This window comes from Drosophila kikkawai, chromosome 3R (assembly GCF_030179895.1).
Source record: "Drosophila kikkawai strain 14028-0561.14 chromosome 3R, DkikHiC1v2, whole genome shotgun sequence".
Taxonomy (NCBI): Eukaryota; Metazoa; Arthropoda; class Insecta; order Diptera; family Drosophilidae; genus Drosophila; species Drosophila kikkawai.
The window spans coordinates 15,287,999-15,314,868 of NC_091731.1; the positions used below are offsets into that span (position 1 = coordinate 15,287,999).

The window sequence follows — 26,870 nt, forward strand, 5'->3', positions numbered from 1 at the left end:
TTTTCCGTTTCTAAGGAGACAAACTGGTTTTCTGTCAGCAAAGTGGTAACAATTAAAGCACGCTTTAACAACATCGTTAACGTATGTGAATGCCTTACTTTGTGACACACCATATTTAAGGCTTGAGCTAGGTTAATTCCTGGACTTCCGGCTTGTCTTCGGGTGACCTCAGGTGGTGTTTACTTCAGCGCGTCAGACTGTTTTTGTAATTCCCATTCATGCTTACAGGCCAAACGTCCAGCCAGTATAACCTGTTCTTGAGCCATCGGCCCTTGAGGTGTTGCTTGGGGGTCTGGTGATGTGCTAAACGAATTCTCGATGGACTAGACATAGACAGTCGGGCAGCAACCCTCCCAGAATGGTCGGCGTGCGATACGTGTCAAGGTGGCATCTTATTCTGAATCTAAAATAGATGGCACGCGGCTTATGGAACCAGAACACTGTCCTACGTGAATTTTCAGTGTTTTAAATACCTATGTATTATAGCTCTACATTTATACATCTTTGAATTTGGTTTAAACCGCTTTAAAACATTGATTTTTGTAAAACTTCTTAGTTCAAGTAAAGAAAAATATAGTAAAGAAGATATTGTAGAATATATGATTTGCAGTCCAGTGTAATATATCCGGAGATATTGCCAGATTGCCATCTTGTATTTCAGCTTAAATAAAGGAATTTCATTAAGTTCTATATTTTGTTTCTTGACAACACCTCAAGTTCGTGTCCTAAGTCTTTCGTTTATAGGCATAATTTGATCGCCCTTTTGTGTATTTGAACTTGATTTATGATCTATCAGATTAGAAATAGACACTTTTTGTGAATGCGAAGGAGCCTCGCATTTCCAGAATGCCCCCCGCCTGGTAAACGTGTCAAGGTGGCGTCTCATTCGAGATCAAAGCCAGATCCATAATCGATCCGGAGATACGTGCAGAATGGTATCGTGATCAAGGCAACCACTGGGCTGTGCGTCGTTAAGCCCAGCCAAGTATCGGACGTGCGACGGAACCTTCATCGAGGCCTTTACGACAATATCTTGCAGTAATTATGCCATTGAGTGCCGCATGAACAACTCACCGTACAGAACCATTTTCGTTTAGTGACAAATTAACGCCGCGCGCATTGAGCGCCGGGCAAATTGTTCTTCGAAGTTCAGCCCGGCCGGTTCGACCTTTGGCTTGATTATTTTGGCCATGTTTGGGGCCGAGACCGGCTTGGCAAGGATGATGACGTTGCCGGCTATGACTACGGCTACGCTGCTAACGGTTGAATGCGGATTGGCCACGCTTGGATTGGACTCTGCGCGGCTCTGCTCTTCTGTGCTCTGCCCTGGCATTTGGTTTTCACCCGTGGCGGCTCCTAGCCGCGGATGAGCTTGGTAACAGCCCCTCGGATCTCACGGTCTAGGTCTAGGTTAGTCGGAAGTCAAAGAAGGCAACGCCGTCAGCCAACCGGACCAAGATTTCGATGATAAATGTATGCTTTGATAGCTCCAGTTTTGTTGTGATTTTCTGCGTCGCTTTTTCTACTTCAAAAGCTTCTTTTTTTATTTTGCAGATTTCCGTTCCATCAACGTGATATTTTTGCCATTGGCGAAATAGCTTTGACTTCATCATAATCAATAAGTTTTGAATATGTTTATTATGGCAAATGCTAAATGTTTGTCGCTTATTATTCGCCTGATTAATGGCCCTGGTGCTGACAAGACATTGGTATTTTAGTCGGGAAAGTTCGACACGGCTTTATATTAAATAATTTGCAAAATCACTACATTTGTTTTCTATTCAATGAAATTTATTAAAAATCAAGATTGTTGAAACACAAATTTAACTAATTTTATTATATCTTGCCTAAGATTTATATATCTTCTGCAGCAAATTTGAAAAATATATTTTATCAATGTTTTGAAAAGATATACCATGCTAATATTTTACGCCAATAGTTTTTGAGCCGGAACTTGACTCAATACACTCGCGGAATCTGCAATGATAAGTTTGATTATATTCTTTCTACAATAAGTATAATCAATATTTAAATCCATCGAATGTTTAGCAAGATTTCGCAGATTCTATCCGCATCCGTTAAGTAACATATAATGTTTCGCAATGTTTGCTTTAACGCTTAGCTTAACTAATTCTTCACTGAGCACAGACCACTGACAGCGCAGAGAATGATTGTGCATAAATTTTAATTAGCAAGTATATGTAGCAAATAATTAGCAATCATAAATTAATTAGCACTGAATAGAATTGGGTGTGGGTGTTAACACGTCAGACCGGGGACATGATGGGGCTTTTCTGGAGCGTTTCAGAACGCTCGTTCGCTGGCAGCTTGACCGCGGTCGTTTTTCAATTTCTAATAACGGAATGTTTTCGAAAGGCTGGACTGGACTGGACCCTGATTAAAAGGTCGAAACGTATCGGGGCCGGTAAACAGCAATTACCAATTACGCTGCAGCAGCGACGGCTTATTAAGCCTTTTTATTAATCGCGCCGTGGAAGTAACAACATTTTTGTTCGGAGTTTCGCAATGGCTGCTATTGGATTGCTAAATGCTTCATGTCAACTCCGCCGGCGATGGTTTATCTTCAGATCTGGGGCCATACTTAGTCTTAATTGCGTTGCAATTTGGTGCAGAAAAGCAAGCAGCACGCCCTGACCTTGGGCACGACGGCCCGAAAAAGAGACAAGACTTTAATTTAAACATTCGAGCATATTTATATCACACACATGTGCAGATGATTTGGGCACTCGGAATTTCAAGCTCGATATACGTTCGCATTTGCGTGGCTAAGACCTGGCCAAAACACTATTGGCCCTAATTGAATGGGCAAACCCAGAAGTTGCTGCCCAGATTCAGTTGGGTAATCGTCAAAGAATTGGTAACTGAGGCTTCTCAAGCCGTCAAGATGGCACGTTCGATGGTCACTAAGATGGCCAGCGGCGGGTGCGAACAATATTGTTTGGGGGTTGAAATATACTTTCTTGGGGCTATAATTTAACAAATTATTAACCACAAAATATTAACAAATTGAAAGGCAAGAAGCTTTGAATATGTTTTACTCTTCATTTTGCCCTATCCCATTGAAATAAAGAAATTTTAAACTATTATAAAGTTTATTTAACACGCACAAATATCTTCTTTACTCAAAGAACTCTCTGATCCAAAGAAAATGTTCAAATACAAATATTTATTAATAGTTTTCGGGGTACTGCCAACCCTGTTATAACCGCCACTGAACTTAGCTAAATAAAGTTAGAGGCCAAAAGCTGCTGCTGCTAATCAATTGGCCAAACTTGCGGCCAGTTACAACTGAAAAAAACATCGAGTGAAGTACATCCAGCAAAATGCACAAACATCTCGAACTTCAAAATAAAGTTATATATGAGCTCAGCTCCGAGATTTTTTGTAGCTGCTCATCAGCTTTTAATTTTCGGGTTTATGAGGCAAAACGGCCAGCGAAATGATAAAGTTCTCGGCAAACCGCAGCTCGACGCTTGCGAATGTTGAACTTGAGAGCGGCAATATACATATTTTTGAATATAATTAAGAGCGGGCTACTCCAAGAATAGATCTGCTGGCAGCCAATTAGCAATTAAAAGTTCACTTTGAACTTGACACAGTTGCTGAGCGCAAAAAAAAATCACAGACACTGTGAATTGCCTCAGATATATGGCCGGTATTGAGAGCTGGCGAAAATATCGAGACTAGAATGTATAATTATGCATCTTAATTGGTGGCGGCTACTAAATGAAAACCGCTCTGCGCGATCGAGTCTATTAAGCTTCTTAGGCATTTTCTGCTTCATCGTCATCTCGACGTTCGATCAGGAAACGGAAGTACGATTTCTTTTTCTCCACATATTAATCTTTTTGTTTTTCTCTCAATTTGTCGCTCGAAACGAGTTCCTCCCAAGGGCAAGCCAACGGTAGTTGCTAGTTGGCCAGCAACGATCCGAAAATTCGATTGATCGAATAGCGCGGAGAGTGCGCGAGAGACCCGCTAGATGCTATATATACTAGATATATATAGATTCGGCATTTCCGTGCTGGCAAACGAGTTCGATTTGCGCAATTAAAGCCACTTTGGATGAGTGGCCATAGAGCAGGAGCATCGACCTGTTACAGCTTCAAGTGGCTCGGGTCAGCTCAACGACTCGTGTCATGTAATCTACTAATCAGCTCTATTTAGCCTTTGTTTACACTCGGATTGAACACACAATTAATTGAATAGAAATAAGATTATGGATTGCCCTTTTTGGTTGACGTCGATTGAATTTTCACCCAACAATTATTTATAATTTATAATTATTAAGAACTTACGAAGTCTAGAAAATGAGCAAGGGGATTTTTTCTACGAAATTAGGTGAGACAGTTAATGCAACAAGAGCAACTAATCTTGTTATCAAGTAATACCTCTTTGTACATTTAAAAAAGCTTCAAACGCGTGTGTTGACTCGAAGATAACCAGTACTCTAAGCTCTGAACGATAAATTTAATGGCATATGGACATGGGCAAAACACATTCATTAATGAGTTCAATGTAACATAGTAGAAAGCTCAAGAAAATGTTGCATTTCGATTGAAACATATTAATGATAACAATAAAATTTAGTTATACCCCTGCAAACGATCATTTAGGCATATTTAGGTTTTATTGTGATAGATCGATTTTCATGATCCAATTGAACACAGAATGGAAACAAAAGCTTCAATTTCCCGAAGAAGGTACTTATCTTATTTTTTGTTTTATAAATTATAATATATCCCACTTTATATGATGTACCATATTTGATATACAATATTCGCCACCTAACTTTAAATGATTTTTTAAACCTAACGGCGATTAACTTCCACAATTTTCACATAAGCTGGCAACTCTCTAGCAAGCTTTAAGCCGAGCTTTGCTAACACCAACTCTAGATGCCGCCAGCAGCGTGTGAAAAAGCCAAGTTCAGCTAACTCAAGCAGGCGGACCGCAGACAACTTTAATGCGGCTAATTAAACATTTAAGAGCCTCATTTGCAATTGCTGTTAACAATCCTATGAATAAAAAAATAAACCAATGCTCTAGGCATAGAAATAAACGCGGTTTTATGGCTTAATTTCGCAGAGCTAGTACTAGATGCTTGGACATCGGAAATCGATGATCAGTGATCAAATTATTTGGCGCCCTTTCCGTCGGCCTTGGGTAAAACACAAAAAAAAAAACACCGAAATATTGATAATTAAATTATAATGTTGTGTCTCATCGCCAATTAGGAATTCTACAAAGCGAACACGCGAAACAAGCCGCGGAGATTTTGCACATTTAATTGTTGTTCGTGTGACTGTTTTTGTCTACGCAATTTGGCCCGAAAGAGGCGGCGGGGAGTACGCAAAAACTCAACAATAATTGTTTAACGGTTTGTTGGCCAGCTTGGCTGTTGGCTATGTAAATGTTTGCGGAAGATATTTGCATAACTCGCGCGCAGCTCCCAGTTCGATCGCATGAATCGAACATGAATCTGAGTCTGCAGCGACGCAGATAATAAACTGTCGTATTTTGCATACTATTATGATCTGCTATATGTGTCTGTCGGTCTGTCTGTCGGTTTCTGTGGTGGACGGTCAAACAAAAGACGCATGCAAATGGCGGAAAGCCGGAAGAAGCCCCCTTAGTGGCACACACGGCGTATGATTGATTCCTGGCAAACGGCGAAGCCACCGAAGGGATTCACCCTCCGTTGCGACTGACATTCACCCACATCTTATGCAGTCCAATCGAATGCGAACTGGTCGACTTTTGCATAAGTTTAAGCCAAGTTTAGCAGCAAGTTCAAGTTCAATTCGCCGGTGACACAGTTAACTGCGAGTGACCCCAGCCTCAGCCTCCGCTTATGGTTGGTGTTGTGTCTGTTAGCTGGTTCCATTAGCCATCGGCGGAGCTGGCTTACGATCGGTCTAGTCTGCGACTTGACCCGGAAGCGGCATCAATCGATGCGATCTCTGTGTCCGATCTCTAGAATCCGAGCCCTGGCCCCCCAGAACTCGTATGTAAATTGCCCATCCGAACGCGTGTCTCCTTGAATTAACGCAACCTCACACCAATTTTCATTTCGAATTAAATTTCAGTCTGTAAATTAGTCGTTTTATACTGGTTAATCGCGGTTTCTTATGTTTGTTCTGTTGCTGATAGAGCGCCGACAAGAATTTCGTTGACGCGGCACAAAAAGGTCAACGGAATTCTTGACCAGCTACGCATTTTGTTCTAGAGTTCAACGTGACGGAGATGGAGCGCCGAAAGAGTATCCAAAATGTGGGTCAAGGCCGGGCTAAGATTCGAATAAAGCTTGCGGAGAATCAGAGAACGGGGAGAATTACCAGAAAGGGAAAACAAAATAGAATGAAAATCTCATTCTGCGGCCATTTAGGAGCATTCACTCGGTGTTTGTTCGCATTGTCTAATGGCTAATGATGAAGAATACTCAATAATGACTTCGGAGAGCGTTCAAAGTATAATTGAGGAGGAATTGTGGAGAAAATGAAAGTCCATTAGGGGAGAGGCGTATGTCACATTGTAGTATATATTATCTATTATATCTTATTAGGTGTTCACATTTTTACTGCTTCTACCACGTGAGTGAAATGCTGAAAATTTAAATAAAACTATTAAAATGGTATTTAAAGTCCACAAGGGGCTGACCCTATTCTATAACCCGAACTTCCGTACTTCGTACTTCCATGTGAATCAACAGTTTCCCTAACCCTTAAACCTAGGCTCAAATACTTTGCTTTCAAATTCAAATTCCTCATCCTTTAAATTCCAACTCAATTGCTTTGACCATATCGATCGGGACTGACAACTATTCAAGAATATTTTATGATTCTTTAGATTGTGCAAAAGGCTGCCAGGCCAAATAGAAATCGAATTAAAATTCAAGCGAATTCAGGCAGCAGCAGCAACAAAGAGCCGGCAACACGCACGCACACCTGAGCAGTTAAAGCCAACAACATCCATATTATCATAGGAAAACGAGACCAGGCGATCTTCCGATACGTGTACGTATAGAATTATATATGCAGGCAAACCCATACCAATCGAGTCGAATTGAAACGCTCGCACAAAAGAACATTTCGACTAAAACTAATGCCAAAAACCAAAGCTAAAGTCAAAGATGAAGATGAGCAAGATGGCAAATAGCCGAGACAAAAGTTGGGCTTTACACAAAAACTAAATGCCGAGACTGGGACTGAGATAGAGACAGAAACTGCGACTGAAATGAACTGAAACAAAAACAAAATCGGAAAAGAGCCAAAGATACAGCAACACCAAAAAATCGAACCTTTAGACGAAATTTTTATACATAGCCGCGTACACCTCGGCGTAGCAGTTCAGTGCGCGTACAAGTCTCGTGGGTAGCGGATGCCAGCAAAGGTCTCTCCACCACTCCATATACTATACTATACTATACTATACTATACTCATACCGTAATCCAGCATCTTAATATCAGTCATAAGAAGCAGATGGAACAAGACTCAAAATACAGTTGTCATGGTGTTAACATTAAGCGTTCCCGCTGTTTGTCGTTGCTGTGGCCGTTGCTGTTGTAAATTAAGTGCACGGCAATCGAAGAGATTGCAACAGGTGCCCAAGCTCTTGATTCGTATGTGCCCGTGTGTGTTTTTGTGTCTAACAGAGTGATCAATCAGATCAGTAATACGAGAAATGTACCTTAGAATTCGGGTCTGGTTGCAATATCCATGGGATAAGGACTAGGACCTCGGAGATCTCAACTCGCTGGTGTAGGAAATGTGATGAATACCATTTAGTTTTTGGTTTAATTGTTTATAAAATTGCAAGAAATTTAACTTAACTCCACGTTGATATTCCTCGGAAGGAGTTAAAAGCGTGGTTTTACAGGCATATAGAAATATCTCTTATAACGATAAGGAATCCTAGAATTTTACATCTGATTCTGTTCTAAAACGTAAAATATTTTAAATTGATTAATTTTATGTCAAGTCCTTGTTGTTTAAGAAGTTTATTATAATATTAGGCATTATTTAGATGCTTCAACAAATTAGACAAGGTATAAGAGAGAGTCCAAAGGCACACTCTTTAGGTATAGAAACACACTTTTAAGAACACCAAACAAGTGCCATATATAGTGGGCATCTTCGATTCTCACCTGCCAAGGTCATTAAACTTTTGCAACATAATTTAATTAGCCAAAACGAAACCGAAGCATTCCTCGGTCTTCGGCTTCGACAGTTGGGCAATAGGTGACACAATTTTCTATTTGCTCGCTCTAGGCGTGGCCAAGGCCCGTTGACAAAAACAAAAGGCAAGAGCCGAAATCCCCGAGACCGCCGGCCATTTAACAAATGACTAACCAAGTGGAAATGTCTCTCAAGATTCGTTTGGCGATGATCAGCCAGACACGACGGGGACTGCGCCCCGAGAGATGCGACAATTGTCCAGATCTCTGGCTATTCCCACCCAGTCCTCAGAAGTTGGAAGTAAACAATATAAAACTATGGCAAGGTCATGATATGGAGCTGAAAATTGATAAACTGGATTTTTGGAGCGTTTCCGTGCATACATAAATATTATATATGTATAATACAGGTGTTTAGCACCTTAGCACCTGTTATTGCCGCCATTTGTCGCCCCGATTCTGCGGCGCCAAATGTTGCAGATAATATTCAAAAGGCTTGAAGTGCAGGAAATGGCTGAAAAACCAGATAGCCACCGCAAAGAGTGTTGGCCAACTTGCCCTTCGACTGGGAAGTATTTCTGTTTCACTCATTTATTATTTCAATTTGTTCGCACACTCCAAGCCCTCCTCCAGCCCCAGTCAGTCCAAGAAGCCGATCAGAATAGCCTCGAAAACGACGAAAGAAATCATAATGCTATTCGATTACCGCGCTCTTAATCGGCCTTTGCCAAGTTCAAGTGTGAGACTCGAAGTCAACGAACGTGATTATGCCTTTTGGCATATGTAGGTGCGAGCGCTCGTTGGCTGCTCGATGCTGGCTTGATGGCTCTCTAATGGTCCTTCGAAGACCTGGTCTGTGAATCTAGGTTCTCGGGATGATTAATCATCGTGGAGTGCCATCGCCAAGCACTCGATGAATGACTGTGGCTGCTTCTGTTGAGAGACTCGCCAGACAGACAGACAAACATAATTTTCACGCTGCCATCCGGGTGGGTGAGAGGGGATCTCCACACGTGAGACGCCGTCTCGGTACCTTGGTATCTCTTGGGGTTTTGGAATCTCGCAGTCGGAGTCCCAATTTAGCAGCTGTGAGGCAACCGTAGACCATGAGGTGGCCACCTTAACCAATTTGTTGCGGCCTGTTGTGCGGCTGTGCGCCGCCGCGGTTGTTTAATTCATAATAATGAATATAATTTACTGTTACTGTTACATGATAATTTCACGCATTTCACCGTCACCGAGACACAGCGACTCTTTCGGGTTTGATTGCCATTGTAGGTCTTTATTTATACATTTCTGGGCTCGGCAACAGCAACTAGCTGGCGACATTAGCATAACTTAAATAGAGAACTCGAACTCGAACCCGAACTCATCCAGACTCCCTGCCGTTCTTCCCCATTTAGATTTCGCAAAACTCGTTCGTTGCGACGCGTGCTTAGCAGATTTTTAATTCCCACATCGAAGCGATCAGCGACTATATAATCGTATTTGTGGGAGCAAGAGTCCAACAAGAATTTAAAATGGCAGCCGTCAACGCAACGCAGGTGGACTATTGGAACTTTCTGTTCACCGATCTGGCAGGTAAGTGGCGTGATATGCCCGCATATATCTTTGATATAGCTAATCCCCACTTCCACCTCCCCAGATCCCCGGACCAATGACTGGTTCCTGATCAAGTCACCGCTACCGCTGCTGGGCATCCTTGCCTTCTACCTGTTCTTCGTGCTCTCCTGGGGTCCCAAGTTCATGAAGGATCGCAAGCCCTTCAAGCTGGAACGCACCCTGCTCGTCTACAACTTCTTCCAAGTGGCCCTCAGCGTGTGGATGGTGTACGAGGGCGTGATCATCTGGCAGTACTACAGCTGGCGATGCCAGCCGGTGGACTGGTCCCGCACCCCAAAGGCCTACCGGGAGGCGCGCGTCGTCTATGTCTACTATCTGGCCAAGATAACCGAGCTGCTGGACACCATTTTCTTTGTGCTGCGCAAGAATGACCGCCAGGTGACCTTCCTGCATGTCTACCACCACACCGTGATGCCCATGATCAGCTGGGGCACCAGCAAGTACTATCCCGGCGGACACGGCACCTTCATCGGCTGGATCAACTCCTTCGTGCACATCATCATGTACTCCTACTACTTCCTGTCCGCCTTCGGGCCTCAGATGCAGAAGTACCTGTGGTGGAAGAAGTACATCACCAACCTCCAGATGGTGAGTAGTGTTCTGAGTCCCCGATCTCATTCTCGCTTTTCAAACTTCTAACTTGACGACTTAGTTTCTTCATAAAAAACATTGACTTGGAAATTAGTAGATTTAATGAGTGTCGAGACTAGTAATGGTAATGAACTTAAGTTGTTCAGATATACAAACTCAAGCCAGTGAACCCCATTTGAATTATAATAAGTCCTACTAAATTAACCATAATGAAAGCATATTTAAAGTAAACAAAATTCATTATGCAATCCGTAAAGTATTTAAAATAACCTCTAACTATATAATAATCTTTTTCCCCTTTCAGATCCAGTTCTGCTGCGCCTTCATCCACCAGACCCAGCTGCTGTACACGGACTGCGGCTATCCCCGCTGGTCGGTGTGCTTCACCCTGCCCAACGCCGTCTTCTTCTACTTCCTGTTCAATGACTTCTACCAGAAGTCCTACAAGAAGAAACAGGCGGCTGCCAAGGCCAAGGCTCTCTCCGCGGACAATAACAACGAGAGCTGCGCCAAGGACCTCAACAAGGCCGTGGAGCAGCTGCAGGATCAGAAGCAGAAGCAGAAGGCCTTGTAGGCTGCCACACCCACCACCACCACCACCAGGCGCCCCCTCAATACTCGTACAAAGCGGGACACCACTGAGAGCCACCACGTTCTATGTGCAACTTTGTTGACTAATTTCTTAAGCAATCCGCCGCCAAAAATCAGAAACGAGACACAATATATATACATGTATTTGAGCAAACGAGGTTTCCGAGTCTTCGAGACTTGGGGACACCGATACACACATTATGTAAATGTTCAAACAGTTGAAATTGCTTTTTGCAGCCATCGTCATCATCGCTCGCTCCGTTTGATGTTCGCATCTGGCGGACAACAAATGAAAGAAGTCGTATGTCTTTCGGCCAAAACTGAACTAAGTTAAGTAAACAGGCAGAAGAAGCGTTAGTTGTGTAAATAAGTGTAGGTACGCATATGAATATGAATATGTTTTCTTTAGATTTTATATACTTGTGGTATGTAAAGTAGGCATAAGAGAAGTGAAGAATAATAGTAAATAGCGAATAGCAAACCCCCATAAATTCAAACACATTTTACAAAAATAAATCTAGAATTTTTTCTACAAAAAATATTGAAAAACCAACAATGAGAATGATTCTTTTTTTAATGAATGGGACTTGGGTGGGGACCAGAACTTAAGGTCACCATAGATCTTGAAGGTCTCTAAGGGTACTCAAGAATCAATTGAAGGCAATATTATTTGGGCGCTTTCATGGAGACTTTTATGGTATTAATAAATTGCTTATTGATATAGCTTAAACATTCTTAAAATTACTTTTAAATTTGATCCTCTTTTAAGGAAATTTCAACTTGTAATCATAATTATGTTTTTTAAAACTTTTAGGCACTATTTTATGCACATATTTAAACCTTCTTTGATAATATTTTGCATAAAATTTGATCCAGAGTTGCTGATTTCATTTGCTGTGACCTTGAAAATATTGCAGATGAAGCCATTTCCTGTAATCAAAATCGTAGAACAATCTTAATGATTGCCTCATTATTTTCAGAGTCATTCAATTTTAATTTTTAATTTAGTTTGGTTAATATGTGAGTTAACTTGGAGGAATCTCCCATTTAGCCCCACCCATTCACTCAACCTCACATAAATCTCTCGAGGAAGCCTTTGCTCAAGAAGCTCATTTAAATCGAATCAATATCTTATATGTTGAGAACAATCTTTTCATTTATTCGGCGGCGGAAGCCAAAACATCCGTAATGCCAAGAGTGATTTGAATTTGAATGGGCGTGGCTAGAACAGGTCTTTGGGGTGCTGATGATGGTGATGCAGCACGTCCAATTTTTACGTGGCTCTGGGAACGCTGACCACCAGAGCTTATTTCGGAGGCACCTTGAACGGCCGAGATAAGAGTTTGATAAATTCCGCAGCCTTTTATTGAGCAATCAGTCAAAACGGAACCACAGCGAAGCGGAAGTGAAAACGCATCTTCGAGTGGGGTTGTTGCTGCGGATACAGTATCGAACCGAGAGCCGGTTTCCTCTATTCGACAACTGACCTTGATCTTGACCACAAACACGAGAAGACAAAGACGAACCTCCGAGCGAAAAAGTCGTCGTCTGTCTTCAACTGGCCCCAAACCGGAGCTATATCTCTGGTTACCAGTTTTATGGCCTGATCAGCATAGAATTGATCAGAGATCCAAGATTGAAGACCGAAGACCAGAGAAGAGGAAGATCAGAACCTGTGCGAAACCTTTTTGAAAAATTTCCATACCGAAAATGGCGGGAGGAGAGCATACTTTTAGGCATTATTTGCCTTTTGCTAGCCAATAAAGAGGTCTGACCTATGCAAATGTGGCGAAAATAGTAATGCCATCGATATAAATACACGACTCTGGGCAGGCCCTTGAACTTTGACTCCGATGGGTGGAAGCCACAAACAACATCAGTTCTTTTTTTTTAACTATTTATATTTAAAAATCTGCATAAATAAACGGGCTGTGCTGTGCTGTGCTGATGCTGGGCATGTGTGTGAGTCAAGGCGAGGGAGAAAAAATTGATTAGAAATTCTAATTTGGCAGCGACATTCACCCATTGCCATTCGTCGCCAAGGTGTCTAAGCCGGGCCACAGACCAGTTCTCTGGCTGGCCAGAAGAACGTGTTGCATAATCGCGCCAAGCACGCGTACGCAGTTACCTAGAACAATTGGCAGATGAAATCCCATCGATTAATCGACAGGCATTAATCACTCTTTATGCCCCAGAGAATATCTTATCCGTTTGAATGGCGGCGGCTTGCAGATCTGCATAATTCCGCCGGGCGGGAGGTGCGCGTGGCCCGGGAATCGATTTGGCCACGCATATGCTGTCATAAATAATGGGATCCAACTGGTTTTTTGGTTATCTAACCTCCAGCCTCGTGCAGAAAACCCGAAAAATAAAGAATACCCAAAACCCCCATCGGTGAAACCCGAATCGCGCCGGCAAAGAACAGAGACAGAGCGCTGGGCTCCTTATTAAATATACAAAAACCAAAGTTTTATTGAATTTTTCTTGTTCTTGTTTCGAGAAACGATTTACGGCTGCATTTCATTAATAAACTCTATCACACATTCGCTCGCACACACAGACACTCTGGCTAGAAAAACATAAACACGTAAACATTCGCACACTTAGGGTTCTAGCTACTTTTTGGGTTGAAATATCTTCGCCTGTCCGGCATAAACATTACGCTGGCCATTTCTCCTGCATTCAAAGATACAGAAACACAGATATAGATACAGATGTACAGATACAGATACGGATACGGATACCTTACGAACTAACTTCTGAAGCCCCGCGCTACGAAAGTAATTGCTAAGTGAAACCCCTGGAAATCCTCTAGCTCTCGGTCTCACTCCAGCTTCAGCGGCTTCACGCTGTTGTTGTTCAGATCGATGTAGGCCTTTCCTGGCAGCGAGTTCTGCAAACTGAAGGCTGCCGACTTTCCGTTGCCCACGTTCATCGTCTGCGGCATGCATCCCATTCCGCCGGCGGCCCGCAGGGCGGACTTGGCCAGACTGCTGCCCGTGGCCGATCCTGCGCCGTCGACGGTCTTGGCCTTCTTGTAGGTCTTGCGGTAGAAGTTGCCGAAGAGGTATAGGAAGATGACGGTGTTGCCCACGAAGAAGAAGGTCAGTGTCTTGGGCATGTTGCACCCCTTGGCGCCGACAGCCAGCATGTAGCCGAGGATGAGGACGAACTGGATCAGCTGGATGCTGGTCATGTACTTCTTCCACCAGAGGTACTTCTGGTACTGGGGACCCATCGCGGCCACCATGTAATAGAAGTACATAATGATGTGCACGCCGGAGTTGAGGATGCCAATGATCACGCCCTGCTCTCCGGGCACGTACTTCAGGTAGGCCCACGAGAAGAGCGCCGTCACTGTGTGGTGGTAGACGTGAAGGAACGATATTTGGTTATCCTTCTTGCGCAGCACGAAGAATGTCGTGTCCAGCAGGTCGATGATCTTCGAGAAGAAGTAGAACCAGGCGCCGGAGTACAGGGCCAAGGTCTGTTCCCGGGTGCGGGTAATCTCGCACTTCTTCGAAAAGATCGAGGCCATCACATTGCTCTCCCGGATGGACTGCGGAAACGGAAATAAAAATAGTGATAACAGATTTATTTTGGAGAATTAATATTTTATATATATTTGATACTGATCTAGGGAACCCTACAGATTCTTAGATCAATTATTTATTCATAATATCAATTGAGATTCATTCATTCAAAAGCCACGATAGTTTATAGCTTTTTCTTTGTCAATTGCCGAATCGAGTACTGAATTTAGAACAATTTTTTGCATCTCATCTTTATATTTAGCTTAAAAGTGTGGAATTTGTAATGCAAATACTGCCTAGCCCATCATTTTGTATGTTAAACAAGCACTTCTCTACGGTGCTTATTAAAAATGAATAATACATAAATTGGGATCGGTGCTCTGAATAATTGTGACGCCTTGTGGCTTTATGGACTCACCGTGCGACACATCCAAATGGAGTAGCAGACTTGGAAGGCATTGTAGAACACCATTATGCGCTTTAGGTCCATCGGCTTGCGGTTCTTCATGTACTCGGGGCCAATCTTCAGCACAAATGCGAGGTAGACCAGCACCACTCCAACTACTGGTGCCGGGGAGCTCATAAGGAACCAGCTATCCACCGTCTCATCTGATAGATAAATATTTTATAATATTAATGTTAAGATTTCATTTCCTGGCTGTTGTAAGACTTACCCACGCCCTTGGCCAGGCCGGAGATTCGCTCCTCAACAATCTGCATGTAGGTGGTCATCGTGGCTGACTCGATCTGCAATTGGCAACTGCAAAGAGCGAGGAAAGGAAGAGACAGCTTTAGAAAATTTCGCCCAAAATCGAGAATTCAGAGCTTGACGTCCGCACGCCGCGTTGCCAAAATATTGAATGAAAATATATTCTAAATCCCGAACGCTTAGCACGTTTCCAGCTCGGAATGGGTTTCGGATTCGGAATCGGAATCGCGAGTTGCTAGCTGTGAGTTTCGTGTCGTGAGCGTTGATTATGCTGGCTAAGGAAGAGCTTAAAAAAAAAAAAAACGCTGGGGAGCCGAGCAGCCGCGCAGGCGAGAAGCGTGAGCTGCATTGGAATTTCTGGGCGAGATACGCCAATGATTTTTTAATGAAAGCCGCGAAGAAATCGCCAATTGAGCTATCCCCAATCGAGTGATGAATGACGACAGCAGTCGCCGGACAGAGATAAAGCTGGCTGCCATCGTTGCACTCCAATGTCGTCCATATATCATAACATATATGTATACAAACATCATATGAATCTGAAGACGACTTTAAGATCTTAGATTCTTGGCGCTGACACGACCGCAAGTCAATGGCTTGAAACCTGAAAAGAGTCGCACCCAAGGCTTCATTTGAATTTCTTGCCTTGGCACTAAAGTTAGTCCAACTTTGGCATTCATTTTGTATCTTGTATCTCCTCCGAATCTCTTTATCTCCGAATCGCACACACACACATACACTCACGACACCGGCTTAATGTTCTAGCCATGTGGATGGATGGCTGCCGTTGGCCTCGCTTCTTGTTCTTGCCTCACATTGTTATTTAAATTGCACGCGGAAAGAGTTTGATTGAAAATGGCCTATCAAAAATGTATTCAATTACAGTGTATGCGTCGCGGGAACTCGTTTTTATGTAACTCGCTGCCGAGATTTTCCGTGTGTGTTCTCTTCATTAACCACTGACCTAGCCAACTCGAACCGGAACTCGTCGTCCACCGGGCAGCAGAAGATTCTCGACTAGTTAGATCGCCTTGTATAATTAGCTGCCCAATTCGCATAGATATATCCAGTCCAGAACGGTATTGAATTGATTTTATTTCACGTCCAACCTATCGGTCGAGTTTGTAAGCAGGGCCTGCTTTGCGAGAAGTTTTGGTCTCTATTAATGACTGCCGATTGACTGGAGCTTGGGGGGAGCTTCAGCTTCTGTTCTAATTGCAGCGACGGGTTGCATGGCGTGCCATTAGACGTGGAGAGCATTCGCCTTGAGAGTTTCCCGAAGAACAGAGCAAACACCTGGCTCCGCCGCTAATTGGACACACTTGGCGTATGATTGATATGTGGCGACTGCTGCTGATCGACAGCGACTGAGACTGGTCCCAGACTCTGTCAGGGTTAGAGCAATCGATCGCCTTCCCATTTCCATATAGCCATATTGCCAAAGCCATTCCCAATCGAAATCGCAAGCACATTCCCATTCCCGTTCCCATTCGTATGCAAGGCACCTGGCATCAATAGACTGACACTGGAGACAGGAAAAGTGAGCTCGCATCATCGCCGTGATCATCATTATCATCATCATCACGGCCAAAAATGTGACGCCAACTGTCGACGGGTTGAGTCAGGCGACTGGTTCCGCTGGCTGCCTTCGGGGCTGCTGCTGACGTTGATGGGCCACCCGCCACCTTTTTGGGAAACCCCCAGCTCAATCCATCCCCCGAGCACCTTCTGCAACACTTTTGGACATCCAGAGGCCGCTAAGCCTCTATTCTAGCTAGGCACCAGCTCTTCCGCAGTTGGGGAAATAAAATAAAATGTAAAAAACAAAATGTAAAAATAACCGCAGACACAGAAACAGAGGAGGACTGCCGCGCACGCATTAAAATTATGTGTATTGTATGCATAATTGATTTTGCTTTTGCGAATTTGTACCCTTTAAGAGCTGCTTGTCGAACGCCGTGTCAGCACTATCAGAACGGAGAACGGAGAACCTCGGTATAGAGTACCGAGTACCGATACTCGGATATGGATTTACCCAGCCACCAACACGGGTTGTCCATAATGCCAAATGTTTCGGTCTTTCCTATTTGCCTCCCTTGGGCCTGTGACTAATACAAATAAGTATTGTCTAAATGCCCAAAAGCGTCTGGACGGTGCGGAAAAGCACCCGAAAAAGCGTTAATTTTTATGAATTTGCCTCTAAAAATAAAAGGTTTGGGTAAAAACAACTTAATTTGCCACTAATTCGAGATCTAATGAAGGCCGATGGGGCATTAGTCTTTCATCGGCCGGCGTGTTTATTTGTATCTGTATCTGTGGTTGCGATTTAAATGTTGTTAAAAAGTTGCAAGTTTTGCATGTTTATTTTGCAATGTTGAGCTTAGAAGGCGAATGTTTTTTAGCCACGTGTCTACACGGTAGTAAAAGGGAGGCACAAATACAAAATAAGATAAATTAAACAAGTGTTTAGTAAAGAATTTTAAAATGTATAGTGTTTAGTGAAATATCGAATTTAACCTTTTAAATTTATGATAAGATATTTTATACAAAGCTTTTTAGATTGACTTTGAATAATGAAATAGTTTTAATAAATTATTTGTTATTTGTTAATATTTAAATTAATTAAATAAATTCTTCATTTCTAGCAAATTTTTTCCTGTGCATTTTGTACTCCAGTGGGGCGGATGTTTTTCCAGGGGATTACAGGTGTTGCAGCACAGATTTTTTTTCACACGCACTTGTCTGTTCGCCAATGACAACAATTAGCCATGTGAAAAAAAAAAATTCCCGAATACATTAAGGTTGGCCCATTGCAACTCAAATAGGTGTTGCGATGCACCTGAATATCTCACAAAATTCATGGGTTCTGAGTAAAGGGTATGTGGCATCGGGTCGGGTCGGATTTTCGTGTCTGTCTCTGTTTCGGTTTCTGATGTGTTGCGCATTGTTTCCCCGACGTGTGCAACAGGTTAATCATTTAGTCTGCCTGTGTCAAGTGCACATGTTTTATGGTTTCATGCTTGCTTAGCGCTGTAAATTAATTTTTTCTGCCAGTCGAGGCATTTACACAGAGGAGGCAGCGAAACGAGCCGAGTCAGCCAGCACTTGGCAACCACAGCAACGCCACATATACACCCAAATCCGTACCTATATCCAGCGACTGGCTTAAGTTGACACCGTGAAAAATAAAGATCATAAACTATAATCGGATTGGATATTGATTTTTCAAAAGATAATTAAAAGTACTTATTTCCAGTAGAGAGTTAGTTTCTTAGACTCTCTTCAAATTGTATAGATTTCAAGCAAACAATTTAAAGTTAAAAATAAAAATTCCATAGCCTTTGGGTGGTACTAATGTAAACTTTGTAGGAAGTTCTTTGTACTTCCCCTAAATATATTTATAAATCATAAAATATTCAGTGAATTAATAAATTTTACGCGCCAAGCCTTAATATTTAAAGTAATATATTAAATTTGCATTTCTATAGATCTCTAAGAACCGGCTGATATTTATTTATCTGCAAATGATCTGTTTTTTTCCTGTGCATAAACTGTGTCATAATTTTTGGCTCTGTCGACTGACGGACGGTCTCTGACAACCTTTAATTACTTGGCAAATATTTGCGCCGTTAATTGGATTTTTCTAAGCCCGCTGGGCCGCCTGTGCCTGTGTTATCTTTAGGAACTGTAACGGATATGGCCCGTGGCCTGTTCGTGGGAACTCCGACTTCTAACTTGTTTGCCTAACCATGAAATGTGGTCATCTTCGCGAGGTGTGGGCTTTTTGGCGGCCCGAAGGCCGCTCGCTCGACGCCAAGCGATGCAGCTGCAAATTGAATAGCAATCGATTACAAGTTCAAATCGTTTACTTTTGGCCGCCTCAATGCAGCAGCCAGGCAGCCAGGGTCTTGGCCTTGGCTGACTGGCAAAATTGCAGCTCCTCAAGCCAGTTTTCAGCATTTAATCTATGTGCGATGCATTGGGTTAAGGTCGACGAGAAAAATCAGACGGACCATTGCCAGTATCTCAGTGGCAGTTGCAGTTGCAGCAGCAGCCGAGTTGGTCCAGCCTAGAGCGGCTTCTGGCCCACTTCTCCAGCCCCGAAAACGGCTCTCTAATTTATGCAACACTTTCACGCCAGGGCTGGCCCCAAAAATCCGAGAAAAGAATTCCATCACTTCCGTACCTGTGTTCTTTGGGTTCTATTGAGGCACGTTCGGCGGACTCCCTCTGTTGACTTGGCTAACACGCACGCACTGGCACAGACACACACACACTGTCGCACAACCGTAGCCTGAAGCTGGCAGGGGTTCGGATACAGATTTAAGCTCGGACTCAGACTCGGACTCGACCGTCTCTACTGCGGCCAACGCCAAGAAGACACTAATATGGAGTTCTACACGCTCGGCTGTATAAATAAACAAAATGAACGAGCTTCGCGCGCCGGCCAACATTCGCGGCTGACGTCGCTGCCGACGTCGCGGGGGCAGCGCAGTCGGCGCACGGGCCGCTCGGCGTATACTTAATTTTTTCCTTCGCTTTCGTCACTCGTTGCAAGTCGAAGTAGCGTTAATGGCGTTTTGGTTACTTTTCTGATTTTTGGATTTCTGGTGCTAAGGTCAAGTTTGAAGCAATTAAAGCGAATGGGTATGGTAACCATTTTGTGGCTAAAAAGAAAGCAAAACTGCTTACGGCAGCAGCTACACAACGGCGGCGGCGATGGCTTTTCTTGGTTTATTTTGAACAAGTTTATTAACCCTTTCCCGGTTGCCAAAAAAAACATGCAGATCCTATCGCAAAAAGCAAGCTCAAAACGCAAAGAGGAAAACAATAAAAACTTGCACAGGGAAAAAAATGTGTCAAACAAAAGGTATTTTTATGCTTTGGTTTAATTTAAGCATATTTAAACATTCGAATAAGTACTATTCAATATCTCAAAGAAAATGAACTATTATTTTCTATTCTAATCTATTATTTTATTTTTAACTTTGTAGAAAACTCATGATTTCTTATTCTATTATTTTTGAATAAATAATTCAAGTATATATATAAACTAAGAAGATTTTATAGTAAATATTTTAAATTCCATATGTAATATAATGCTTATTGTAGATCAAGATAAGTTTAATTAAATGAAATTACCCCGAAAATATAGCCCAGTTATCAGCAACAATTGCTGACCGACTTTGTTGATATTTCTCCCTGTGCACTTGCCTAGCCATCACACGAATTGGCTTTAAATAAACCGCTAGACAATTGATTTATTATCGCCGTCACGTCATGGAGCTGGAGCTGGGCTGAATCGGCCGGCCTAAGTCTGGGACACGCCCCGTTCCATCGGCGATTCCGTCTCTATTACGGGCATTTAGTTATGCAAACTAAGGGATTAACACATTTCCAGCTCGCTGGGAAGCGTTCGATGGGAAATTTCACGCACTTTCTTAAATCAATTAGGCCCCTCCCTCCCACGTGCTAAGTGCCGGGCCAAATATTAGCCAAAGCCACTACCAAAGCCAAAGCCGATGCAGTGCAGCAGCTCTTCCGGGTCTTTAGCATTACCATTTCCATATTGGTCACATGGCGAGACAAAAACTAAAAGCCGTTTTGCATTTGTTATCGTTCGCTTGTCATTCGCGTCGCGTTTATTATCGGCGTTTCTCTTTTGTGATATTGACCCTGAACTTCAGCGGCCACTATTTTAATACCGCCGATTAATACCGCTAGTCGGGGTCTGTGCGAAATCTGCTTCAGATCCTTGGCCGAGTTAGCGGCGGTGCTTATCAGAACGCCCAGAGCCGAGAGTCGAGAGCCAAGAGCAGACAACCAAGAGCTCAAAACTCATAGTGGTCGGCTGATTGATGTTATTGGCCTGGATTTGTCTTCGTCATATTGTTGCATATCGTCCATGAGCAAGACGCGGAGTTCTATGAATTTTGGTTAATATTAATTGATTTCAAAAAACTAAGGCGAATGGCTAGTGCAAACTGCTTTAAGCTATAGCTTTTTATGGCCCATAAAAATTCTATAGTCTCATAGCGACGAATGCTATAAAATCCGAAAGCAATTGAGATTCTATTGGCTTACTAAATTAGTGAATTTTTTTACCAGCCGCCACTTGAATCTAAATATAAGTATATTTATGAAGAAATGAGAGAGTATACAAAAAGGTTTAATTTAATTTAAAGTCATAATCAGCTTGTGAAACTCCTCTTGATTAAAGCTTTTTTATACGACTTATTCTGGAACTTGTTCTAGATTTGAGCTAAGCTTGTTTTTGATTTATAAAAAAAATAAAATTCTATTCTATTTGTTTATGAATATTTAAATGTGACTTAATCCCGCTTATTAAAATGGGAATTCACTGGGAATCTGTTTTGCGGTCTCATAACCATTCGTATTAAAGTAATTTTCCATTTATGGAAGTTTATAAGAGGCTTAAAAAAGAGTTTGTAGTAGTTTTCCCTAGCATTACGATATTTATTAGAAAGCGAGGCAAAACCAATAAATAATACAATAAAATTAACTACAAAGTAATATATATTAATGAGTTATTTTAATAGTTTTACACAAAACATGTTGAAAGAGAAATATGGAATTTAATGAGTACTTAAAATACATTTAAATCTTTATACATTTTTAACAGCGACTTTCCATTCATAAAATCGAATAGGAAGCCAATAATTTATTCAAAAAATAATAAAGAGTGACTTCTTACGTTTGGCAGCCTGTAATTTCGTCATGGTCGACAGTTTCCCATGAAAATAATTTGTTTGTAATATATTAGGGTAAACAACAATATTTTAGCGGGCAAAATTATCACCCCATTGACTGCCATTAAAAAGCCGTAAGTGACTAACAATGTTAGACTAATAATGAAATCACATTGTTTGCCGGCTGCAACGTGACTTCCTATCAGCTTTTTTGAATGAACGCGCCAAGCATAGGGTGTTGCCAGACTGATCGGCCAAAGCAGATGTGCCACCAGCTGGACAGATAAGTATGCCCGCATTTCCGTGCATTTTGTTGCTGCAACATATGGTGGCTTGAGATTTTCCTTTTCGCGCAGGCAGCCACACTAGCAAGAAAATTAAGGAAAAACACATGAAGAAAATTGCTTCTGCATCTAATTAAATCGAGTGCAGAGTGTTTTCCTCAGCGCCAGTGTTAACTTCAAGCGCCTTCAGTTGAAGTTACGCCAATTGCGCGACTTTCGAAAAGTGAGTGACGCACTTAGAGTGAAACGGTGGTTTGTTGAACGTTAACCCCTTGGTGCCCCCAAGTGTTGTGACACCAATTGCCCAAAAAGTTAGTTCGGGGGGGAAAAAAAATGGAGTGCGCAGGTGAAAATGTGTTGGGGGTCACTTCCCAGTCACGACTTCACGCACTCCACGTGGCCCTGCTGCATTTCTATGGAAAACTTTCGAGTGCAGATTGCACCTTAACCCCGCGCTACCGTTCCTATCAGCGATCTTATGTAAAACTTTAATTGGCAAGCTAACTCGCCAAACGATACTCGCCAAATTAACAACAAAGCCAGACAAACAAACAGAAAGGCGATGGATATATACATAAGTACACCATCACACATCGTGGGATCCAAAGGTCACACGATACTATACATATAGTAGACTGGGCAGGGATCGATCGGGGCAGACTAATAAACAAATAAACACACACTATATCAACTATCAAGTTTCCCCGTTCAGCTAGCGACGACTGCGTTGAGCTAACAAACGTTTTCGAAACTAAACAAAATTTCAAAGTATCCAGTAACTGATGAGAGCTTATTTATTTTCAGAATCTGCTTTTTGGAGGCTATCGAAGGTAGTCCAGGGAACCTAGGATCGCCATGGACTCCGCCACGAATCTGCTGGAGCGTCACAGCTCGACTGGCGACCTTAGCAACGCCGAGGTGGAGGTGACCACCAACGTTAAGACCACTTTTGGCATGGACTCGTCTGGCAATTCCTCCGCCGAGGCGGTGACCACCACGACGGCCACGCTGCGAGGCAGTGGCAGCGACGAGGTGGAGGAGGACATCTTCGAACAGGTGAAGATGATACTGCGGAAGCGTCGCGGCTGGGGACCCGAGGATTCGCTAAGCGCCAATGACTTGGATCTGCTGGAGTATGACGACGAGCTGGGCGAGGAGGATGACGCCGGCTGTCCGCTGCCCTCGACTCCCGAGGATACACAGCTCATCGAGGCGGAGGTGAGTGTTGGTTGATGGAAAATTTGCAGTCAATCAATTTGCGCAGCCATGTGTTATGTACTGTTATCGCTGACCCGCCAGCCAGTGGTTATCACACGCCACTTGTTAGTCGCACTTTTCCGACTGTCATTTGAATGTCGGACTCTTATCTGGCCCACATTGTGGTCATTGCATTGCCCCGATGCCGCAGGTGGTGCCCTCCTTAGTCACAGTTCTGCTTCGCTGTAAAATCTTATCTGGGCTCTGTGATATATCAAATTGCCCAATTTGAGGTCCATTCCAGCGCAATCAGAATGTAGGACCTTATCTATATTCTGCCTTTCTCTTCATTTGCCGGCTGCCAAGTATGTTTTCCTTGTTCGGGACTTGTGCTTGGCTATTTCGTCGTGCCTTTAAGCAACGGCTTGAAAGGTCACGAGGGGATTAGGCGCGCGAAGCGTCAGGTTGGCCCTTTCCGCTCCAACTAGGCATTCAGCGTCAGATGCGTCGCTGATAATGGCGCATAGAGAGAGACGGCTCTTATCTTATCGCTTGACGTACTCTGTGCTTTCTCGTTCTCTGCCAACAACGTTTAAACAAATTGTTTTGATTAAGTATGCGACTGCCACAAGCTTCAAAGTACGAACGCTTGTTGTTTCGCACACTTAGTTTTAGTTTTGCACGAATCTCTGCTGGCCGCACGAGATGCCCGACGACAAGCTGCAGACACAGCCGGAGGTTGTGGTGCGTGTGATCCCGGACCCGGACCCGGAGCCGGAAGTCTGTGAAGATTCAGAAATTGCCAAAAGAAGCCAGAAAGAGGACGCAATCGAGGCGCAGGCAGGCGGAAAAGTCGTTAGTCCCATTCGCTTTTAGATTTTCATTGGCATTGGAATACTCTGATTCTAAGCACACAATTTAATGTCTTATCAATCTTTCCCCCAGATGACGGAAGTGCTGAAGGCTGGCGTTCTATCCGATGAAATAGATCTGGGCGCATTGGCCCACAATGCCGCCGAACAGGCGGAGGAGTTTGTTCGCAAGGTAAGCTACATGATGCAGCCTAAGTGAAGACAGGCAAGTGCAAGATTCCGGATGATTTGTGATTTTGTGGCCAGTTAAATAAATATTTCAAGTGCTTTGTTTTGTTTTGTGTTTTCAATTGTAGTTTGTTGCCCTTTATCGTAGGTTCTGTGATGTTCTTTCCAACCAACTAATATCGTTTGTTTCATCTTAGGTCTGGGAGGCTAGCTGGAAGGTTTGCCACTATAAGAACCTACCTAAATGGCTGCAGGACAACGACTTTCTTCACCGCGGTCATCGCCCACCGCTGCCCTCGTTCCGCGCTTGCTTCAAATCGATTTTCCGCGTCCACACGGAAACGGGCAACATCTGGACACACCTGCTGGGCTGCATTGCGTTCATCGGCGTGGCTACTTACTTCATAACTCGACCGTCGGTGGAGATTCAAACACAGGAGAAGATCGTCTTCGGCGCCTTCTTCATCGGTGCCATTGTGTGCCTGGGATTCTCGTTCGCCTTTCACACACTCAGCTGTCACTCTGTAGAGATGGGAAGACTGTTTTCTAAGTAAGTGGCCGCTGCAACTCATCTCATCATATTCATTATTTGATTAACCTTCTTGCAGACTAGACTACTGTGGAATTGCACTGCTGATCATGGGCTCCTTTGTACCCTGGCTGTACTATGGCTTCTACTGTCACTACCAGCCGAAAGTCATATACCTGTCTGTGGTGTGCGTGCTGGGCGTTCTCTCCATCGTTGTCTCTCTGTGGGACAAGTTCTCGGAGCCGGGACTTCGGCCATTGCGCGCTGGCGTGTTCATGAGCTTTGGCCTGTCTGGTGTTATTCCAGCGATTCACTACAGCATCATGGAGGGCTGGTTTAGTCAGATGAGCCGCGCCAGCCTGGGTTGGCTAATTCTCATGGGTGAGTGTGTCTTCTAGAACAGAAAGCAATTTAAATGTATTGTATAATGTAAACAAAAACATTGTTTTAGGCCTGCTGTACATCCTTGGCGCCCTTCTGTATGCCCTTCGCGTGCCCGAGCGCTGGTTCCCCGGAAAGTTCGACATTTGGGTAAGTCTTGGCCACACATTTGACGCCCCTAAGCCTTCCTAACTCGGCGTTGTTACCTTGCAGGGCCAATCCCATCAGATATTCCACATACTGGTTATTGCGGCTGCCTTTGTGCATTACCATGGCATATCCGAAATGGCCATGTACCGGGTCATGTACAGCGAGTGCACCGTTCCCATTGAACCAATAACCTTCTAGAAGCTGGAGTGTAATGCCAAGGAACAATCATCAGAAAGAGTACCCACACACAATCTACGCATACTTACTCATGAAACATTAAATAGTGCGAACTAGCGCAGTTTTACAATGCAGCCTTTTTAGCGTTTGGTGAGCATTTGTACCTTGTTATACGAGTCCGGCAGAAGCAAATTCACGACAAAAAGAAACATACTTCAGATTATGCGCATTTATCATTAAATCCTGCTAAATTATACAAAGCAAAAGTAGTGAAACGGTTGATTGTCGAATGGATTCTCCGCTAGAGTAATTAATATATGTACAATTATTTATACAATTTCCAATCGTTTACTTAATCTAACTCTAAGTTGGGTAGAGTTGCCAGCAGTTGCTATTCGCTGAACCTCAGCTAAGGTTCGCTCAGGGTTACCATTGCTAAAAAAACGTTTTCGAAAAGCCAGCGAAGCAATTTCTACTTTAAGTTATGCAATTAGAAGACCCTTTTGTTGCTTTTAAATCATTAGGGGTTTATGGAGTAATAAAACAACACATTCAAATGAGGTCTGAATTTACACTTACACATCACATTTTCGCACTCATCCCCCACACACACAAACACAAACACACCAGGAGGGCGCATAGATATTATCTTACTATATATACATCATAAAAGCGAATCAAAACAATAAAAATCTGAAAAGACTTCTCAATCAGATCGTTTCTACTGCTCGGACCTGGGGATGTATCTGCATTATTTCGCATATTTTATGGCAATGAGGCTTCAGACTGCGATTTGGCAACGGTTGCCATCACCCTAATGCCTGTCCATAAATATATTGCCCCAGAGAACTAGAAATCGGCATCATCGGGGTTATTAGACGAGTTCAGTCTGCCAGGCGAGGGCACGGCGCTTGCCGCTGATGACTGGGCGAATGCTGCGCGAATCTCGAGTTGACTTTGACCCCCTTGATCAAGCGAGCAGCCGTGGTCTAGTCTCGGATCTCGCGTCCGATTCCCTCCACCGCTACCGTGTGTTCTATACGGCAACATTGTCTTTGTTGTGTGCCAGTTTCTATTAATGAATCCGCAGATCATTAAGCCTTTTATTTCGTTTTATTTTTCGCAAATAATCGAACTTTGTACTTGACAAGTTGTCG

The 26,870-nt window shown here is 43.2% G+C and overlaps 3 protein-coding genes across 8 annotated transcripts; 2 read left to right on the top strand and 1 right to left on the bottom strand.

The window, feature by feature from the left end:
• The first annotated feature begins 7,371 nt into the window (after positions 1 to 7,371).
• On the top strand, positions 7,372 to 11,512 carry sit (stuck in traffic). The gene is made up of 4 exons (XM_017180096.3): positions 7,372 to 7,413; positions 9,602 to 9,779; positions 9,844 to 10,409; positions 10,717 to 11,512. The coding sequence occupies exons 2-4, from the start codon at positions 9,719 to 9,721 to the stop codon at positions 10,984 to 10,986; spliced, it is 897 nt and encodes a 298-aa protein (XP_017035585.1). The 5' UTR covers positions 7,372 to 7,413; positions 9,602 to 9,718; the 3' UTR covers positions 10,987 to 11,512.
• A 1,935-nt stretch (positions 11,513 to 13,447) lies between these two features.
• bond (james bond) lies at positions 13,448 to 19,632 on the bottom strand. 3 transcript variants are annotated; one of them, XR_001771047.3, is made up of 5 exons: positions 19,432 to 19,632; positions 15,211 to 15,296; positions 14,955 to 15,145; positions 13,748 to 14,562; positions 13,448 to 13,679 (listed from the first exon to the last, which is right to left on the bottom strand). XR_001771047.3 is itself a non-coding variant. In XM_017180052.3 (4 exons), exons 2-4 carry the CDS (start codon positions 15,266 to 15,268, stop codon positions 13,828 to 13,830), a joined length of 984 nt encoding a protein of 327 aa, XP_017035541.1. In that variant the 5' UTR covers positions 15,269 to 15,296; positions 19,432 to 19,632; the 3' UTR covers positions 13,448 to 13,827. The 3 variants fall into 3 exon arrangements, 2 of the variants coding, with proteins under 2 accessions (XP_017035541.1, XP_017035542.1); XM_017180052.3 differs by having other exon boundaries at positions 13,448 to 14,562; XM_017180053.3 differs by lacking the exon at positions 19,432 to 19,632 and adding an exon at positions 16,210 to 17,050 and having other exon boundaries at positions 13,448 to 14,562.
• Positions 19,633 to 22,304: 2,672 nt separating this feature from the next.
• AdipoR (adiponectin receptor) lies at positions 22,305 to 26,423 on the top strand. 4 transcript variants are annotated; one of them, XM_017180447.3, is made up of 7 exons: positions 22,305 to 22,462; positions 23,044 to 23,457; positions 24,382 to 24,480; positions 24,674 to 25,026; positions 25,085 to 25,386; positions 25,457 to 25,536; positions 25,600 to 26,423. In XM_017180447.3, the coding sequence occupies exons 2-7, from the start codon at positions 23,095 to 23,097 to the stop codon at positions 25,732 to 25,734; spliced, it is 1,332 nt and encodes a 443-aa protein (XP_017035936.1). In that variant the 5' UTR covers positions 22,305 to 22,462; positions 23,044 to 23,094; the 3' UTR covers positions 25,735 to 26,423. The 4 variants fall into 4 exon arrangements, with proteins under 4 accessions (XP_017035936.1, XP_017035937.1, XP_070142803.1 ...); XM_017180448.3 differs by lacking the exon at positions 24,382 to 24,480; XM_070286702.1 differs by lacking the exon at positions 22,305 to 22,462 and having other exon boundaries at positions 22,915 to 23,457.
• The last annotated feature ends 447 nt before the right edge of the window (positions 26,424 to 26,870 follow it).

Excerpts from the sequence above, each read along its gene's own strand:
- sit (XM_017180096.3), top strand. The coding sequence starts at position 9,719 with ATGGCAGCCGTCAACGCAACGCAGGTGGACTATTGGAACTTTCTGTTC. Across the intron at positions 9,780-9,843 it reads TCTGTTCACCGATCTGGCAG|ATCCCCGGACCAATGACTGG; the intron begins GTAAGTGGCGTG and ends CCACCTCCCCAG. Across the intron at positions 10,410-10,716 it reads ACATCACCAACCTCCAGATG|ATCCAGTTCTGCTGCGCCTT; the intron begins GTGAGTAGTGTT and ends TTCCCCTTTCAG.
- bond (XM_017180052.3), bottom strand. The coding sequence starts at position 15,268 with ATGACCACCTACATGCAGATTGTTGAGGAGCGAATCTCCGGCCTGGCC. Across the intron at positions 15,146-15,210 it reads CGGCCTGGCCAAGGGCGTGG|ATGAGACGGTGGATAGCTGG; the intron begins GTAAGTCTTACA and ends TTTATCTATCAG. Across the intron at positions 14,563-14,954 it reads CCATTTGGATGTGTCGCACG|TCCATCCGGGAGAGCAATGT; the intron begins GTGAGTCCATAA and ends CCGTTTCCGCAG.
- AdipoR (XM_017180447.3), top strand. The coding sequence starts at position 23,095 with ATGGACTCCGCCACGAATCTGCTGGAGCGTCACAGCTCGACTGGCGAC. Across the intron at positions 24,481-24,673 it reads CGGAGGAGTTTGTTCGCAAG|GTCTGGGAGGCTAGCTGGAA; the intron begins GTAAGCTACATG and ends GTTTCATCTTAG. Across the intron at positions 25,387-25,456 it reads GGGTTGGCTAATTCTCATGG|GCCTGCTGTACATCCTTGGC; the intron begins GTGAGTGTGTCT and ends ACATTGTTTTAG.